At 42.2% G+C, this 20,217-nt stretch overlaps 1 protein-coding gene across 1 annotated transcript in view; it reads right to left on the bottom strand.

The window, feature by feature from the left end:
• The window catches only part of si:ch211-186j3.6 (neural-cadherin), a 204,064-nt gene that overhangs the window by 55,780 nt on the left and 128,067 nt on the right, over positions 1-20,217 (bottom strand). Inside the window, exons 26-27 of the mRNA XM_068760999.1 lie at positions 19,880-20,157; positions 5,792-6,006 (exon numbers count right to left, since the gene is read on the bottom strand). Coding sequence (XP_068617100.1) covers positions 5,792-6,006; positions 19,880-20,157 — 493 coding nt within the window. The remainder of the gene's footprint in view (positions 1-5,791; positions 6,007-19,879; positions 20,158-20,217) is intronic.

The raw sequence follows: 20,217 nt of genomic DNA on the forward strand, positions 1-20,217 counted from the left end.
ATATTCATTGCGCTGCTTCTCTTATTGGTTAAGTAATTATAGACCTGCCAGTTTCATTTTTCAAGCAACGGCAAGTGTAAGTTTGGTTTTGCCCACTTTCCTTGCAAAAAAACCCTTCAATTACCTACAAGCTGATTCAAGGCACTCCAGCAGCAAGACAGGTTGCACTTCAGGAATGATCCAATTAATTTTAATACATTGGATGAGACATTTGATTTAAATTAAATTCTGCTCTGTCAATTCAATCCATATTCTCATGCCTTGTTTTAACTTATATATTTCCATTTTTGGCTCAATCTCACTCCCGTGATCGGTTCTGTAGCATCACTCTTTCCTTTCTTACATTCACTGCTCCTGCACCTCTCTACTTTTTTCTTCTCTATCTCACTTATCAGTCTTTCAGTTCCCAATCTTCAGGTTGCCACATACTTCCCCCCATTGGGAATTTCCTTCTTCCTGGAAACCCAGTGTCTTTTTCCTGAGATGGACCTGCATTGGCCTAAAAATATGCCTCTCTGCACCAGGGTACTCACACAATGGTTAAAATAGAGTGACAGTCTGCTCATCGGGCAGAGCTAAGAAGCCTTCTTGTAAAGGTCGATTTGAAAATTTTCCCAAGAGGTGAAGAAGCAGGACTTCAAAGCAGGACTGCATGGCTGAAGTGGAGAGAAAGAGAGGGAGCGAGAGGGGGAGAGAGAGGGAGAGAGAGAGATTTGTCTGCAAGGAGCACTTGAACCCCCACAGAGTTGGGCCCTCTCTTATGAAAATTGGCATCACACAGTAGTCAAACTGGGAGCATATGGGCTACATAAACACCATCACACACATCAGCTGCATGCACACGCACACCAGCATCGTGCACTAATGCCCATAGAAGTTGGTCTGTGCGCACAAAACAGCAGGCAATTCAGAGCAGAGCGCTTCTTGTATGAACGCTCTGTCAGCTCGCTGGCCAGTCCTGCAGTCGATGCAAAGTGGCTCTTCACATATAGCAGCAGTTCCTGTTTGAGATCCGGTGCAGTGCTACATTGTGGTGGTGGTGGTGGTGGTGGGGGGGGGGGGTCGTTGCTACAACAGAGCTCCACAGAACCAGAACCTGAATAAATTCTCATGTGCTGTTTTCTTCATTCATCAGGCAAGGATCGCCGGACTGAATGACGACGGGCCGGTGGCGCCGACATCTTCGTGTTGGTTTGTGGATCACTCTTGTTGTTGTTTTTGTGGTGGGTTTTTGGATTGGATTTTTCACAGAGTCTATTTTTTACTGCACAACACGGCGGTTTGGCACTTTATTATTTGTCGTTATTTTATGCTTCATGTTGCATCATTGCACCAAGAAAAATTCCTGGTTTGTGAATCCTTTCAGTGACAATGGTAAACAAATCAATAAAAAAAGAGCCATTTATAACCTTTAGGTGACGATAATTAATTTGGCTTTTTAATTTAGGTATTGATTGGACAAACGCTGGTTATCAGTGCATGCATGTGTGCTTGAGGGTGTGTGTGTGCGTGCGTGCATTACTATATTAGCATTTCCTCATGGACTAGGGTTAGGTTAAAGCTAAAGGTAGCTTACTCCAGTTCCTTGGATCAGCTCTAACACTTTTAGCCATGTTTGACATTTATTGTTGAAGATGATCAGAAAAAAACAAAAAATCTTTATTATGATATTTGGGGCCCTTGTTTTTTCCATCTGCGATCGTTTCAGAAAAAACAGGATTTGCTCGGATCTGTGGCTTTTATATAACCAGATTCCAATGCGGACACACACACACACACACACACACACAATCCTCCAAAACATCTCATTTATTCATGCGACTCCTCAAGCAAAATGCATAACTTAATGGGCAGTTAACAACTCGATCGATAATGGAAGCATTCTTTCAGAAACTCAGGAAACGTTTTAAGCGTTTTCCTTTCAGAGTATCTGCAGGCCTCACGCATCAAACCGATGACCTACAAACTCACGCCACAAGAATCCTCCTTTTTATTTAAAAGTGGGCCAAACATTCAAATGGTTTTCTACGTGTCGCAGTTTATTTAGTGTGCGGAAACGACCACAATAACACAACTGATGTGTGCGTTAGCACTACGTCGTCTTTCCCATGCGTCTCTGTGTGAGAGACGGCCTTACATCCTCTCTGGCCTAAAAGCAGAGTTAGCTTGAGTAGCTGCTCCGCAGCAGCATGAAATGGTGGGTGAGGAGGCGGATTTGAAAAAGGGAACCAGCGTCTCAAAAAGCAGAAGTGTGTCTGTGTGTGTAAATGTGTGTGTGTGTGTGAAGCAGAGGGGCGTATAATCTGGCACAATTTGCAAACTCCCTTAAGAGGGCTTGATAAAGAGGTGAATAATCTCTCTCTCTTTGGAGGGCTCATCTGTGCTGCTTGTAGTTCAGGATGGGTTAATTTTCCATTTCTCTATGAAGCTGCTATTTACCTATTTCCCTTTCCCACAGCATTTCTGACTTTAGGTCATTCCACTGGAACGGTGCGCCTCTCACATTTTCAGCACCACTCTCCTGCATCGTTATGCATTCAGACCTTCATGACCCACTTCATATTTGATTTGGAGGAAAAATAGTCCCGATTTGCTCGTATGTCCGTATCAGTCCGACATGACTCTGAGAACATGAGCGGATTCAAAAAATGCTTGAGGCGGTGCTCTTGAAGTTGACGCTGAAATGCATTTCCTGTTCCCTCGTGCCCTGATTCTATTCAGTCCAAAAGTTGTTGTTTTAGAGAAGACAAGTCCAGATTCTGGTCAGGGAAACAAACTCAAAGTCACTTCAACGGCCTTAAATTAAAGAACCCCCCCCCCCTTCACCTCCCTGGCTTTTCCTTCATGTTTTCCCTCATTATTCTTCATGTTATTTGTTTCCTGTTGCATTGATGGTGGCGGCTCACTGCTCTTTGTGAAAGTTAAATAGAAATGCAGTCTTTGTTAGTTGAGTTTGCTCTGTTTTGTTTTGAACTTTTGGCCTGTATCTGCTCTGCTGTTGGAGAGATTCTAATCAGCGGCACAGTTCACAAGGTCAGTGAAGGTGATTGATGGAATCATTAAATATTCTTTTCTTTACAGCATTTCCTCATATTCTCAGGGAGTGGTGGTGAATCTGCAAACAGACACATTCCCACATGCAAGACGTAGCGTCAATTACCGAAATCTCCAACATGGATATACATGGACGACAACAAAATGAATTCCTTTACCTCACAGATTGATCGAGATTCTCAAAAAGATACTTTCCCAAATACTGCAGGTTATATTTGTAGCTGGATTGTACTTTCGAGACAATAATTTATACCCCTCTGCCTCTCTCACATCTAATATATGATCATAAATCATATCTATGCTTGGCACAATATATTAGAGTTTGTTGTATAGGAGGGCGTTCGCAATAAGTACGGCCGATATTTTCCTTTTTATATAAAAATCAGATCTCGGTGGCGCAGTGCAGTTTATATTAGATATGACAGAGGTTCATTCCAGGCATTTGAATAATATCTGTATATCAGATCGCTTTGTGTATCTGGTGTCCAAGCAAGGAATCCTTTATTACACCGTGTGAGTGGATCACACTTAACCATCAAGAAAAATGTATCTGAATGAATTTACCTTGCCAACAGGTACCTTTCAAAGGAGAATTCTAATCAGTTGTTTAAGAGGAGCTTGTTGTCATGGTAATTATTTTAATGATGATCTTGTTATTAAAGCTGCTTTTTTTCCCCACCAAGCAATAACTTTACTTGAGCTAGGACAGAAAATATTCTCTTCCACATGTTGATAGTTCTTCCTGATGACATTTTCAACCTAAAAAAAAAAAAAACATGGCCCAAGCATTTCTCTTTTGGAGATCCTTAAAAGAATCCTGGAAGAACCCCTCAGTCCACTACAAAGATTCATCACTCAACTTGTTCTGGAACAATTCGAAGAATGTTGTGGTGAACCAGAGTGTCCCTTTAATGCTATCAGCAATGCTAATGATGGAATTCAACCGTAGACAAAAATCAGTTGATTTGCGCGCATTATCATAAATCAGATGTTTTCAAACAGACAAACTGGCCCGAAACAAATGATTTAAAGTCTACATATTCAATGAAAAACTTTTACGTGCAGTATACATCTAACTATATTAAGACTCAAGTACAATGTAGGTATAGCTACCTAAATATCTAGCTAAATATGTACAGCCAGAATCTAATTAGACTCTGCAAAATACCAACAAGCTTCACAAGCGCTCCACATTAGCCATTTAGGGTTCAACTGGCTTTCAGACCGTGAGAAAAGAAGAAAGCTTTTATTTGTGTCATTGCAATGGTTACAAATGTTACACTGCAAACACACAATGACATTACATTTACACCCTTGTACAACGGGCCCCTTGAAACAGCCACACACATGCATGTATGCATCGGGGCCCAGGCATGTGGAGGGGGAATACGGTGAAAGCGCACCCGGAGCAGTTGGAGGGGATGGTGCCTTGCTCAAAGGCATCTCGGCACTGCTCTGGAGGTGGCCTGGCCCCTCTCCAGCACAAGGCCCGAAACTACTGAGCCACTGCCTCCCCATAAGCATAGCATAGGCATAAGCAACAGGAAATACACGAGGATTTATACTGCAAACAAACCGGCAAAACACACACACACACACACACACCTACACACTCACACACACACACGCACACCCACACACATCTGCTTTCCAGGAAGACCTCACCTCCCACACATATTACTTTGGCAGTGATGAAACGACTGCATCTCTCCCGAGAGGACCAAGGCAATGGAAAAAGTAACGATTGAGACAAGGAGGCGTTCGTCTCGCAGATTAAAACACTCAATTTACTTTGACGTAAAAGAGGTTTTGTTCTCTGTCTGTATTTCCTGCCTGCTGACCTCAGTCAAAGTGATCTGCTTTAATAATAAATAATAAATCAAGCTTCAACAATATCACACGGCAAAAAAAGACCTTCATTTCCTCGAGACGTAAGCCTCATAGCTCATTTGGCTTTTAATCATAATTGTAGGTATGTATCATCGTGAGCAGCGGGACTTGTGTCAGTGACCGTCCACTTTGCAAAGCCTCTTGTGTAAAATAATCCAAAAGACATTCAAAGCAGTGCACATCAAAATGCATGGAGTGTCAGCTTTAATAAAATCCTAATCTTTGAGTGCATGAATTTGTATTTCCTGTGGTTGTGAGAGTGTGGATTTCTGTATACAAGTACATACAGCATGTATGCATGTGATCAAAAGGCTGATAGACAACCAAGATAGTTATCTGCAGTAATTAGCAGAGGCCATTACAATCATAAACACAAGACTGCGATCAGATAGGCTTCAGATCGCACAGTAGTTTAACATCAAAGTATTTCCTATCCCAGCCGTCCTTACAGCTTATTGTTTTGCACCAAAACACCAGGACCAAATGTTGTGTTGTGATTTAAATCAGAATCAGGCAGCAAAGCTGATTCTGATTAAATCAATAACCCTCATCAGCGTTTACATTCCCTTAAATGTTCCACCACATCAAAAAAATATTACAGCATTTTATTCTGTATTGTATTATTGGAATATTATTGAAATAAAATACTTTTGAGATTAGGATGTAATTGTAAAAAAATATGTGCAGTAGTTTTCACTGAAACAATTCCTGCGATTGAAGTGATCATATAACTCTCCACGGTCAGATCTCTGCCGTCACACAGAGTAGCAGCACGCAAGTCACCGAAATCAGAGCAGAACGCGAGCCAGATGTGTCCAGATGTGTCCCGTTACTAAGACGCTCTCACCTAGGGCCATGAAGTCCTCTTGGTCCCAAGCCTGCAGCTGGGCTAAAGGGCCGCTGTACAGCAGCAGCCCGTCAGCCACGTCAGTGAGGAACTCCAGTGACACTTGGCTCTCAAAGCAAGGCATTATGGGAGGAAACCAGGCGTAGCCATTGCCATGGAAACTGTGCTTGTTCTGCTGACACTCAGGACCCTCGAACTGGGCTGGGCATTGGCACCTTCGGGAAATAAAGAACCAACATTACAGGAATTTTTGAATGTTTATGATGATTTATGCAATTCCTTGATGGCTTGGTTAGTTTTTATGGTTACGTTGAAAGTGATTTTCTGATCCACGCCCCACCCCCCCTTTTTGAACCACTTACAGTATTTAGATCTCTCAACTATTTCTTCCGCACTTTCTCCAAGTCGAGCTGTTTTCTCAGACAGCCTTGCCCTTTGGCTGTTTCTCTACAGCACCATCTGTCTCGCTGATGCAGATGTTCTCATTAGCAGCAAAACCTCAGGGAGAATTCACAAACATCACTCGGAAGCTGCTTCTGTTTCCACACAGCCCTTTCGTTTCCTGTCTAAATTTAACTTCTCTCGTCTTCAGTTTTGGATTGACAATACAAAATCTTTTCTGGCATTCTTCTAACCCCCCCCCCCCCCCCCCCCACAATTGTTCGAGTATGTTTCTGAAACTGTATAAAGAGTATTGTGGTCGATTATATTTCATCCAGATGTTCAGAAAAGTAAACACAAAGACAAATTAATTTATGCACATCCTTTATCTAACGCTAACCTTAAATCCTTGGGCAAGTCAGTGAACCCCGAATTACTCCCAGTGGGCCTGGCAGCGCCTTGCATGGCAGCAGTCGCCCACTGTGAATATGCCTAAAGCGCTTTGGGCACCGTGAAGGTGTAGAAAGCTTTATATAAGGGCAGCCCATTTACCATAAACAAGCAAAGCAACACTACAACAAATGACATTTCAAATATCCACATTTATGAATGGAAATGATGAACATTGGCTAAACTAACCACTGAAGTTAATGTCCCTCTTATAATTTACCTAAAACATCTCTAACTGAACCGTTTGACTACCGTACCTTTCACCAAAGGATGGAGATGACAGGAGCTTGCAGGAAGTGCTGTGGATTTATTCTTCTTATTTTCTGTAACATTGTCTGTAAAAATGTCTTGAGAAGTCGTGTTTTGGCATAAAGCACAAACATATTTAAAGAGTTGAAAGCATTTATTCTATAACCCCATGTATCTATGTTTATGACTATGAATTTTGTTTATGATCTGAGACATCATTCAGTCACAATTGCCAGACCCTCCTGTCCTTAGACTTCTACTGACTTTCCGCGGCACCTTGGGGTTCAGTCCTTGGTCGCTCTTCACGAGGACCTAACAGTTTGGCTCCTTTACCTTCTTAAGGGAGTTGTGTTTGTTAACTTATGACTGATGGGTATAAATTCACCAGCATCCCTAAGCCTGGGCTGGGGGGGGTCTGATCTGAGCTTCATAACATATCCTACAGTAATTCCAAAGTGCACTCTGGCATTATCTACATGTAATTTATCTCTTCATTGCTACTCTTATGTTCCTACATTCAAAATATCCTTGCTGATATTTTGGGGCAATTTTCTGCAGCTTGGCTATGTATTTATTTATTTTCTGTACTGTCATCATTTCATTCTATTGATCTTTTACAAATTTCCAATATTTTCCTTCTTTCTCTTACAACTTCAATCAATGAAATCACATTTCTCACTTTTTCACCTCTTCTGGTGAATCACACAGCAAATGATGGAGTTCAGGTGTTGTAGTGTGGCTGAAAGTCACTTTTCTTCATTGTTTTCTTATCATCTATTTGACTGAGACGACACAGAAGCCACAACAGCATACAAGACAAATCTTGACACTGGATGTGTATTATTCACAGAAAAGCTCTTGTCTATGGTTTGACTTCTGAGTACAGTACCAAAGATCTGGGTCTGTTCAATAGGACATTGAATTTTTTAAGTCCCATATACTGTATTCGTAGTTGCTTTCAGCACAGATGTTCGTCCATAATGAAAACTGCAGTGAGCGCAAACGGTTCCGTTTGTTTGGCTTTATTCAGCAGAGGTGAGCAAATTGCACCCACATCACGAAGCAACTGTATTGTATCTTACTGCTTTTATTTTTTTATAATGTAATCTCCTAAAATCATAATTGAAATACAAATAGAATGTGACTCGAGCAGGTCTGAAACTGTTTAAATCTAAAATGTCCTTCTGATGTTCAGTTGGCTATCCACAGCTGGTTGTGTTATATTCTTTCATTTGAGTTCAGCTGGAGCGTCATGCTGAAATCCCAACTCGAGATCCATTTTTGATTTGGAACTCTAGCTACGCTGGCCTTGGTTTGTCGGCTGTGTTGCCGATTGCAGCTCCCGGACTCTGGGCTGGTCCTTCTGCGGGTGGCCCCTATGGGCCCCCAGGGGTCGTTCTCTGGGTGCTGTTGCAGCTTAGGGTATTCTGGGGGGGTCCGTGCTGCACTTATCGGGTCCGGGTAAACGGAGTGGAGGTTTCATGCATGCCAGATCCACCACACCAGCACCTATTGAAACTCAATACAGATAACTCCTCCCACCGGTCTCTGAGTCAGTGGAGGTTGCTGGGTTAGTGTCTGTGGCTCTCACACTGCTCTGCCTGTTCTTCCTCAGATTTCCTTAAACCTTGATGATCCAGACTCTCCTCTCGAGACTCTTGCAAATCTGTTTTTTAGGAATGACTCTTGGAATTATGGTTGGATGAAAGGGGGTGAAACAAGGAGCACAAATAAATCCACTGCACTTTCTCCTCTGAACACTGTCTACTGTTTTTTTTCCAGTCCGTCTTGTTGCTTCCATGTTTCACCGTGGTGTAGCACAGCCCTCGATGGCGCAACATAGGAAATATAACTTAATAAAACATGATAGGCTAGTCTGCCAAGAGGGCAGGTGAGAGTCACGATCACAATAAAAAATAAATTGCAAGAAACTCGAACAATGACTGACACTATGTATGATGTCATTTGCAAGCGCAAATGCAGAAAAAGAAAGGAAGGAGGCGGACAGAAGGAAGGAGAGAAGCAGCTCCTGGCTGCTGCAGGGCCGAGGAAGAGCCCCGCCGCCTCCAACTAGTCTGCAGCGGCTTGAAGAGCTCGTGGTGAGTGAAAGAGTTAATGTGTTCTGCAATCAATGAGAATCTTGTGTTCGGTTGTCGGCTGGTTTGGTTTATGTGTACTTCATTACTTTGTTTCTTATTTGTCTATGAATCATTTTTTGTTTCTTTTTGTGTTTGTATTAGTGTGATAACATGTAAATTTTATTTTTTTTGTAAATAAACGTCCTTTCTTTCACGGTGCATGCTGGGAGAGTGTGGAAGGAAGAGCGTGGACACTGTTGCTATTTTCATTCTGTTTTTTTCCACATTATTCACATTTTCACAATCTGGCCGCCCAAGGGGACTACATGTCCGTGGGTGCCGGGTTTGAGGGGCTGACACACCGGCACGCCGTCAAGCTGGCACCGGCTGTCAGCCTGGCTGTGGGAGAGAAGGCCGAGTAGGTCAGCATCAAATCAGCCAATCAAATCAGCAATCTACTTTAGCAGGAAAAGATGTTAAAGGAGCCTGCAATGCAGAAGTCATTTTAAAAAGAATGATCCACACAAGAGTCACAATTGACTTTAAGTATTACTCAGAAATGAAAGACATCAAAACTTTGAAGAGCTTGCGGCGTGTGAAAGAAGCTCGTGTTCGGCTGTTGCTTGGTTTAGTTTATGCATATTTGATTTGTTTTCTTTATGACTTATTTGTTTAGTCTGAATCTCTGATTCCTTTTTCCTTTCCCTTTTTGTGCTTGTATGAGGTGACAGTTATGTAAATTATATTTTTTTTGTAAATAAACGTGCTTTAAAAAAATAAAATAAAAAACATTTTCTTTCTTGTTTCTCAGATATCTGTGTAAACATCGCCATGAACTCCATAATAGAGTCTTACCAACTCACAGTGATACACCACTGTTTGCGGATTGAGAGGACATCCATGTCCACAGCCATAATAAATGTGTAAATATGTGTGTGTAATCCAGGGATTATGTCCATGGTCGACCCAGACAGATCCAGTCCTTCTGCTCTGGTCCAGCAGTCAGCCACAGTACATCCCGCCAGCCATTCTGAAATCCTGGCCTTTCCCTAGTTGCTTTTAATTAAATGAAGCTCAAGGGTAAAACTATAAGTCCTAAAAGACAAAGCAAGAAAGCACAGTGGACACTTGTGCAGTGAGATTTTATGGTCATCTGCTCTCACATATGCTCAGAGGGACTATGTCTACATTAGCGCTTCAGGATTAAGTAGGCAATTTGAAGCTCGCAGGCGTCCCGCGGCAGCAGATGCTGCTTCAGGACGTCTGTAATGCGATGAAGTTTACGTTCTGTCAAAGCCTAATGTATGTGTGGCTGCTTCAGTGGTTCCCTGCCTGTTTTCATTTAGATGGTGTTCATCACATTGTCATTTCAAAGCTGAATTATTCATTCATATCTGTAGTAATAACAGTTTTACATCATCTGGATGGTCAATCGTGTTGTTGATAATTATCATTTATAAAAACAACCGAGCTGTTGTAACTTTACAGTTGTTGAAACGTGATGGATTTTTTTTTCTGCCCTTGATTGGACTCTGATTGAAAGAATATCCTTCCAAATGGTTTAGTGTCAGATGTCAAGCTGTGCAAAAGCAAAATTATCACAATGACACGTGTAATAATAATCAAATTGCTCATCAAACCTTTTATTTTTAAATTAATGGATTATATGGTGGCATGCCCCCATATCAAATTTCTAGATGTAGCCTATCATCGGCCCTTAGATAATATCATTTGGGAATGTTTTCGGAACAGCTGTTTTTATTTTATGGTAAATCAATGGGGCGGCTCGGTGGCGCAGTGGTAAGCACTGTTGCCTCACAGCGAGATGGTCGCAGGTTCGTCCCCGGCTTGTGGCCATTCTGTGAGGTGTCTGCGTGGGTTCTCTCCGGGTTCTCCGGCTTCCTCCCACCACCAAAGACATGCAGCCTAGGCTGATTGGTGACACTAAATATCCCGTAGGTGTGAGTGTGTGTGTGGCTGGTTGTCTGTCTCTGTGTTGCCCTGCGATGAACTGGCGGCTTGTCCAGGGTGTCCCCTGCCTCTCGCCCATTGACTGCTGGGATTGGCTCCAGCTTGGCCCGCGACCCGATAACGGAATAAGCGGTTAGAAAATGAAATGAAATAAATCAATGGATCACTTAAAAGTTCCTCTCGTGTCACCATCAAGAAATTCAAGCTGCCCACGCTAAGATTTACTGCATAAGCATTGGGCTCAAAGCATCACTGTACATTTGTACAGTCTCATGGATCTACTAACACGCATACCGGCACTTAAAATTCATCTTCTGCACTCATCCTGAAAGGATACCTATAAAGACAGGGATCATATAAATGGCCAAACGTTGGACCGAGGCTGCAGGCAAAATTAGACTGCATCATGTTTGTTGTATGAAGAATATGAACGTTGTATTTTGTTTGTCTAAATATGTCGATCATCAATTTCACTGCTCCAGAGATGAGCAATATGTGGAAGGATATTTCAGCATTTTTCTTGAATTAGTTCAAACTTACTCAGAGGTTCATCAAAACATTCTCAATCTGCACGAGATTACAGTTGATTAGAGATCAGAGCCACACATCAGTGTTTTATTTAAAGAGCCCTTCACTTTCACCGATGAAAAGCCAAGACTGAAAATACATTTTGAGTCAGGCTGAATTACCGAGTCAAACTGGGTCATGTGTTCTCGACCGCCGGAGAGTTGAATTCATCATCAGGTTTGTAGTTAAAAGGCTTTATTGAAATGCTCTCGTTCCACTTCTGACTTGGTTTACAGATTGATCTAGAGATTGATCTGCTGAGATAGGCTCCAATTAATCCTTTCTGCGGGAATTTGAAACCAAGAACTGGCAGTGTTTGACGGACAACATGCTAGCTGTTTCTATAGGAGGTTTTGAACGTGTTTTTAATGTTAGCAAAAATGGAATGAAACATCAGTTCAATTTTCAAGTTGTAGTCGCCCAAAGAAAGTAAATATGTTTTACGTGCAAGTCAGTCGCAATAACTGTAGAAAGGCAAGACGGATAAACGCTGTCCGAATCATTTCTGCATCAACCATGGCCTTGTGAAGAAAATGCTACGAACCCAAACGCTGCAACGTTTGAGCATCCCCTGGCGATGTCTGCCAAATTAAGTAATTCCAGACCAGAAGAATGAAGGAGCAATGCTGCAGCCTTAACAAGCAACAGATGGGCGAAGGACACTTGACTATGAAAGTAACTCTTTGATTTAATGCAGCACCTAATTGCTTGCCTGAAGCTGCCGCCTGCCAAACTGTGCACTTTGTCTCATTGCCATAGTTTGTGCATGGGAGACGTTTCAAAGGAAGGAAATTAAATCTGTTTTGTTTAAAATTCTGAAAAGATTTTTTTTTTTTTTAACTGAGTTAAATTATCTTCTGCCTTAATCCAACATCTGTTATCATTCTCGATTAGGTTGAGGATTTAATGTAACCTGCATTTCAATAGTCCTAATAGTGAATTAGTCCTCTCATTTTCACACCGTCATGACTATGAAGGTTTGTAGTTAGACACCCTGCAGGCAGATGGGCTTTCAGGCAGTCACACTTTCTGTCCTTTCCCCTTTGCCAAATCCCTGAGTCAGTGATCGAGGCTGATCGTGCAGCCAGATCCGTTTTCAATGTCAGGTCTTGGATGTCCTCTCTCAAAGAGAATAGGAACCTGATGTCTCAGCATAATCCTGTCGCCTACACCTCTAACATTCACATTAAAGGCCTTCAAGAAATGCTTCAACAACCATGTAAAAACTAGAGCAGAACACAAATACATCAGACTGAACCTAGGAAAGCGTCACGATGCCCCGCCAAATTAAAACGCAACCGCGATGAAGAGGAGGAGCAAGACACGTCCCAACGTTTCACGCTCTCATCTCATTCAGATTTGTTTTTCTACCGAGGCCTCATGATCAGACATGAGACTGGCTTCACAATCGGCTTCAAGCGTGATCTTTATTGTTTGTACACAGAAAACGAGGTCTGTAAAACATTCCCATCACAGTGTGCCCTGGACATTTCCAACCCTTCGAGTTGAGAGCACAAACTAAAACCCACCACAATATTGTGTCAGTGTGAGGGCTGGCAGGTCTCGAGTAAGGAGACCAATTATTTCAGGGAGGATTTGTCCGTGAACTTTGGAAGGTTGATCCTGTTTGGGAAGGGGAGGCTGGTGAAATAGCAGGTGGTGAATTTAAGACCGATGGGTTGAAAAGAGGCTTTGGTATACAAGAGGCAGGAGGTGAGGTTCCAGAGAGCGACCGTGCATTTGTGAAGGGGAGAGAGTCTCTTCAGCAGTTTTGGGCTGTCTGATGTCATCGTTAAAGCTCAGCCTGGGATCAGTCGCTTTCATCAGCAACTGATTATCACCCAATCGGATTGAGAAGTAAAATGGAAACTGGACTGCACATAGCGCTTTACAATTAAAGACAATTCGACATGTGGAAATTCAGAACCAGGATTCAAACCGCTGACCTATCAGTCACTGGACGACCCGCAAATCAACTGAGCCGCCTCACAGGAACACCATGATCGGGCCTGCAAGATCTGACACAAGACCCGGGCCGCCCTCACACACACCGCCGTCTGGAATCGGAGCCGGCGGCTGCAGCTGCTGCTGCAGAACCGAGGAAGAGTCGTGCTAGACCTCACCTTCTTTCTTTTTTTTTTTTACAGCCACAGCTAACTTTACATATATATTAATTGTTGACTGAATAACTCAAATGAGCAATCTCCACGAATTCCTTTGGACTGGCGTGGAGGCAGGGTGCCGAGGGGTGGAGAGTCTCAGGGTGGCTTTCTGTGGTCCTGCCTCACACTAAAATATTATAGGATTGCCATAAAAACGGGACAGTCGATGTGGAGGAATCTGTACTGTTGCAGCTGCAGCCTTCAACCACTGGCTCATAGCAAATATAACTAACATAACCAACTCATGTTCTCACAAGGGTGCATGCTGTTGGTGTTATTGCTGCCGCTGCATCACAGAGGTGGAACACATGTCGCCTCACACCATCACTCTGAAATTAGGGGGCACCAGGGTTACAGTGAAACTACTGTGTAGCCGGGGTCAGTGACACAAAGCCCTGCAGCCGGTTTGGTCTGACAGAAATCTTCTTTTTACTGCACCAACTGTGTCAGGACCCAAGAAGCGCCCTTTACAGAGCACATCAATGTGGTGGATTGTAACATCGAGTTCACCCGTGAAGATGTTAAAGACAGTGTCCTGCATTTCTTGGACTGTGCTGATTTTCATCCATCTGAAAATGGATGAAAATATCAACATCGAGGTGTAGAGAAAACCCACAAACACCGACCAGTATCTTCTTTATGGTTCCTACCTCCCACTGCAGGTGCATTTTGACAATAATGAGATGTTTCAACAGCAGTCTTCTAACATTTTCTTGTAGATGAGACGATTGCTTCACCTATTTTTGCATCAGCACAGACATCTGTGTGCTCGTGGCAAAGCAGCCACAGTAGTTTCTTGTCAAAAGTCTTGGTAAAATGTAACTTTGTTACTCTTAACCAAACCAAAGGGATCCTCTATAATCACAAAGAGCAAAATCAAAGAGTCAAATGGACTTGTTCAAGTTTCGCTGAAGATGTTTCACCTCTCATCTTCTTCAGTGCTAAAGGACTGGCAATGAGACGGCCATCTCATCTCCACCCCGCTTTTCTGCGTTGCGGGTCACAGGAGTTGCTGGAGCCTATCCCAGCTTGCTATGGGCGAGAGGCGGGGCAATCCCATGAAGGCCAGTTAATGTAAGAATTCAACTAACCTCCCTGTGATACGCTCAGTGCAACCGCAACCTCCCTGCCCCATAAGGTAGCTAAACATTAAGAGGAAGATTAGATGGAGATGGACGTTTAGCTGCAACAGCTGCTAACACTTGTAACATTAAGGCATTGCAACGGAATTCATTGCTACCTGCCGGTGGAAAAACAACAAACTGCTGATAATAAGCAAGATACGGGTGAAGATTTGGGAGTTCAACTTAAGAGCTCAGCATTTATTGGTTATTAAAATATTTGTTGCCATACTATGAAATAAAAGTTCGTTTAATGGCCCTATTGTTTATTTTGATGGGTTCATTTCCATCACGTTTTAATCACCTATGCTTCTTGCCAGCATCTGCGTCTGAACCGAAAACAGCATGAACACACTCACACACAGCTGCACGGAGTCTCAGACGTGTATGCCTTGAAGTTATGATCACTCACTTAATTTCCTTTTAATTCCTCCTTCGCATCTGTCTTCTCCCCTGCCCTCTCGCTCGCATATCTTAGCGGGCTTCATTTGCTGTGTGTAGATATTATTAAAAGCTGGAAATAGGCTCGACAAAACTGAATGTAATAAGTGCTAATTGTTTTCATCTTGATATCATCCTGGTATAATTGGTCCATTAACAGTCAAACTGGGACTTAATTAATTTATGATGTGAAACTTTCCTACATAACCAAGCAGCAGAAAAGACATCATAGAACCGAGCGCCCAAGCCAGCCTGGGAGACCCGCTTGCCCACAAAAGCAAAAAGTTGGCATAAAGCTCGCACGAGATGGTGCTTAATGATCTTGAGGCAGCAAAAATGAGATTCAAACCTCAGGACAGGCCTGGTATCTCAACATGTGTACTAATACTCAATGGCCACCAGTTGCCTGCCTGATCTTGCACACAAGATTATTCAATCAGTATAGAGCAGGGGTGTCAAACTCATTTTCTCCGAGGGCCGCATTAGCATTATGTTTGCCCTCCAAAGGCCAAATGTAAACCGAAACACAGTAAAAAATGTAACTAAATGTAATGTAATTTAATGTAAAATAAATGTAACTACTCCTTAACATGCTGTTAAATAATAATAATTTGTTATTTAATTATTTAGCCGCCACAGTCATTACAATAAAATATTCAGTTTTGATATAACCTTTTTAAAAGGTTGTAACTTAAAAATTGTTAGAGATAAAGGAATACTGCAAATGAGAAAAATCATAAGTATGAACCAAAGTTTGTGATGGGAATAAATTAACACATCTAATAATGTGAAAAGTTCCATTCAAATGCAATCATCACGCAGGAACAAAGATAATCGATACAAAATCAAAGCAAAACCAAAAAGCCACCACCTTGTCTTGTCATGGACATGCGCAAACCAAAAAAACCAACCAAAGTGGGCAAGATAAAGAACGTTCCCCGAGTCAATGCCGCGGAAAAGACGTCACTTTCAGGATCAGCACTGGAAAGCTCCATATGTAGCCGACTACCCATGGAGCTGTCTAGTGCTGATCCTGAGCGCCATATGAAGCCTGGATCAACATGTCAGCACATGCGGGAAACAACTAAAAAGTTCAAATAACTTTCAATAGTCACCGCCAGCAGATTATTAATTTCCTGACTGCAGCGTGTTGCTATTGTTATTGCCATGTTTCTGAATTTTTCCGTTTGATCAGTTCACTACTTAAGTTACAAACGTTGCATATTCAATTGTATAGTTGTAAAAATATATGGATAGATTATTGCTGTTATTTTAACATTAATCCTTTCAATTGATCAGGTTAAGAAAACCACACTACTCCATCGATCAATAATCAAACTTATTCAAGGAAATAATATAAAATAATAAAGAAAGAAAAATATCATCCAACACAAGTTATGGCATTAACTTTGTTCAAAACTCTTTTGTCACAGTTGAGAGGGGCAGAACTGCAGAACAACCAACAAATGTGGGCTGTTAAGAACATGTGTGACAGATGCAGCCTTTAAAAAACACACAGCTCTCGCGGGCCACAAAAAATTACTTAGAGGGCCACATGAGTTTGACACATCTGGTAAGGCTTTCCTGTTGGGAAATATTTGTTCTAATATTCCTGGAAAATGTGTGTACCGTATTTTTCAGACCATAAAGCGCACCTTATAATAAGGCACAACTTTGCGCAGCATCAATGAACAGGTCTATTTTCATACATAAGGCGCATTAAGCGAAAAGAAACAGTCAGATATGTTAAACTTTATTCAACTTATTGTCAAGATGAAACTCATCTTCTTGCTTCCTCCCCTTCCTCAATTGAATCATTAATGCTGGATTCTCTCGCCGCTGCTCTATTCCCGTGTTCTGCTGCGGGACTGATGGCCTTGAGTTGGAAATCTGCTTCGTCAGCATGCCATAATACTACGGTGAAGTACAGCACTGGTATGTATCACTCTGCGAGGCCCCTGACTATAATACTATGTTGAAGGACAGCACCGGTACGTATCACTCCGCGAGGCTCCTGACCATAATACTATGTTGAAGGACAGCACGTATCACTCCGCGAGGCCCCTGACTAAAATACTATGTTGAAGGACAGCACCGGTACGTATCACTCCGCGAGGCTCCTGACCATAATACTATGTTGAAGGACAGCACCGGTACATATCACTCCGCGAGGCTCCTGACCATAATACTATGTTGAAGGACAGCACCGGTACGTATCACTCCGCGAGGCTCCTGACCATAATACTATGTTGAGGGACATCACCGTTACGTATCACTCCACGAAACTCCTGACGACGGCAGCCGTAACGCTCTGACAATCCATCTAACGCCGTGGCTTCGTCTCTTACCAAAGTCATACTAAAACATTTGGACTGATCTTTGAGCACGGTGCGCCACATAAAAGGCGCACCATGTTTTGAGAAAATTAAAGGATTTTAGGTGCGCCTTTACGGTCAGTAAAGTGTCCAATGCTCGTGTGTCGGCTGAAATGTGAATGTACCAATTTAGATGTACTCATAGATTTTGCTGGTAGTTATACAGTTAATATTTACTGTAAGAGCACTACCTCAGCACACCACATAGTACATGATTCTGTGTTATATCATCTTCAGCATTGATTTACAATGCAGAAATAACAAAACAATGATGCCTGATTGGGTGCGTCCAAACCTTTGGCTGATACTCTACATTGTGGTTCTTCATAGAGTGACAATAACGCGAGCAGACGTGTCTTATTTTCCTCGCCAGCAGAGTATTTTGGCACCTGAAAACCACTTTAAGGAGTTCTTTTTTTATTGCCCCTGCAAAATTATATTTTATACATAACAAGCTTCCATTGTAACAGAGTGCTGAGAAATGGACCATGAACAGGGATGACAATTATTCTGAACAGCAGGCATGCAGTAATTTTCTTGTTACATTTAAATTATGCTAATGAAAATAATTAGTGAACATGGTTGAATTTTTCCTCCTTAAAATGGTTTCTTTCCCCAAATAAGAATACATGGCCATTGAGACCTTTATTGAATTATATAAATTCATTCATTCATTCATTCATCTTCTTAAAGACGAGACCATTCAACTGAAAATTGTGAAATAAGATATAGAACAAAGTTATTGTTAATCGGCCTGTTTCTTCTCCCTTTTTTCCAAATGAGGATCGATGAGGAAATCTATAAAGAACCGAATCGTTACACGGAATCGAAAACGGAATTGGAATCATATGAATCTTATCAATTCTCATCATTAGCGTTATGATGGCTTATAGAACAGCTGAAACACAAGATCCAATGAACAGCTGAATGACAAATGTTAATCATGTCAAACTCCATATCCTGGCAAAGAACCCACACACAGAGAGAGAGAGAGAGAGAGAGCAAGAGATCATTAACATACAAGGAGAAGTATTCGCAGGTATTCAAATGTCTCCGTTTGCTTGCAAGTGTAAAATCAAACCACTGCACTGCTACAACATTTAAATGTAACTGAGAATATTTTATTATTGTATTCATCGACTTGTATTTTTTCACTTCATCAATCTGCGTTTTAGCCACAAGTTGCTCTTGATACACTGGCTGCCATGATTGACCAAATAGTGGAGGAATTAGCACCTCTCCCATCAAGGGAAATCTTGAAGGACGTCACCAAAATGGTGGAGAAGGCGCAGATGGCACAGCACACCAAGGGCACGGAACGCCAAACACACAAATTAGGATTGTTGAATTGTTTGAATTGTCAAAAGTGAACCATCCGAACAGAACAACTGAGCTGACCTGGAGGAACAAGGACCGCAGTACAGGTCAAACCAAGACACTGGAGGATTGGGTGATGAAACGGTCAGACAGAATTCTCACAGAAGCAGAAAAGGACGTCCTATTCAAGGGACTGGATTTTGCCATTAGACCAAAACATATCCCAGTGGTAGGCCTCATTACAGCGACAGAATCAGCCATCAGTAAACGCTGGCAGATACAAAAGCAGAACAACGCAGAATCAAGGTTACAGCCGCTCTCGCTAGTGTCAAAATACCTGCATCCAACTTCTCCAACCAGGAAAGGAAGGAGCTGGTATCACTCAAAAAGCACCGAGAGTCGGAGTCTGGTCTCGCTGACCGTGTCTCCAAAACAGCTAACCTTCACTGTCCCTCTTATTGCCTCCTTTCTAATCCTATCCAACCTGGTCACTCCCAAGGAGAACCTCTAACGAGTGTTATTGTTTGGTGGTTTCAGTTCTTTGTTTTCTGCTCCAATGGTTCAGGGGTTAGGGCTATATCTCAACACTATACCAGTCAATAAGAACAGAAGAGGTCTCTTGGATGAGAGGTGAAATGTCTTTAACCAAACTGGTACAGTTCATCCTTCATTTTGGTGATCGGAGATCTAAATTCTCTCTAAGTCAAAAGACTTGTGAATCTGAAGGCCTTAATGTTCTGGCTCTGTGTTTTTTTAAACATGATAAAATTAAAATGTAAGGAGGATTTTTACCCGAGAGAAACAATTACGTAAATTCTTTCAGATATGCAGGTATCAGCATTTTGTAATTAGTATCATAATAGGAATCATGATTTATGAATGGAAATGGAATAACATGAAAATGTTTGTGGCTTTTTTGTGATTTGAAAAATCCCTTGCCCTGCTGTTGTGACTTGGGTTTGGTGTTTAAACTCACCTATAGCCATGCTGTGTATCCATACACACGCCACCATTTAAGCAGGGGTTTCTGGGATAGGTGCCACAGGACTGGTGGGACTGCTCTCTACCTGGGCAGGAGCACACCGCTGTGGATTCCACGGTCAGCGATATAAGACTCATACTCCCACAATCCACCACTGTGGGTATGTCTTGCACATTCAAAACGTTGGTGCAGCCACTGGCTCCAGCACACTCTGATCCAGGACACTCATCCACCCGGATCTGGAACACGCTGATCTGTAGGAATGACTGCAGCTGAATGGAGAGAGACAAAAAGGAAGAAATCAAGATTGGCTAGAGATCCCGTCTTTCAAA

Source organism: Brachionichthys hirsutus, chromosome 1 (genome assembly GCF_040956055.1).
Source record: "Brachionichthys hirsutus isolate HB-005 chromosome 1, CSIRO-AGI_Bhir_v1, whole genome shotgun sequence".
Lineage (NCBI taxonomy): Eukaryota > Metazoa > Chordata > Actinopteri > Lophiiformes > Brachionichthyidae > Brachionichthys > Brachionichthys hirsutus.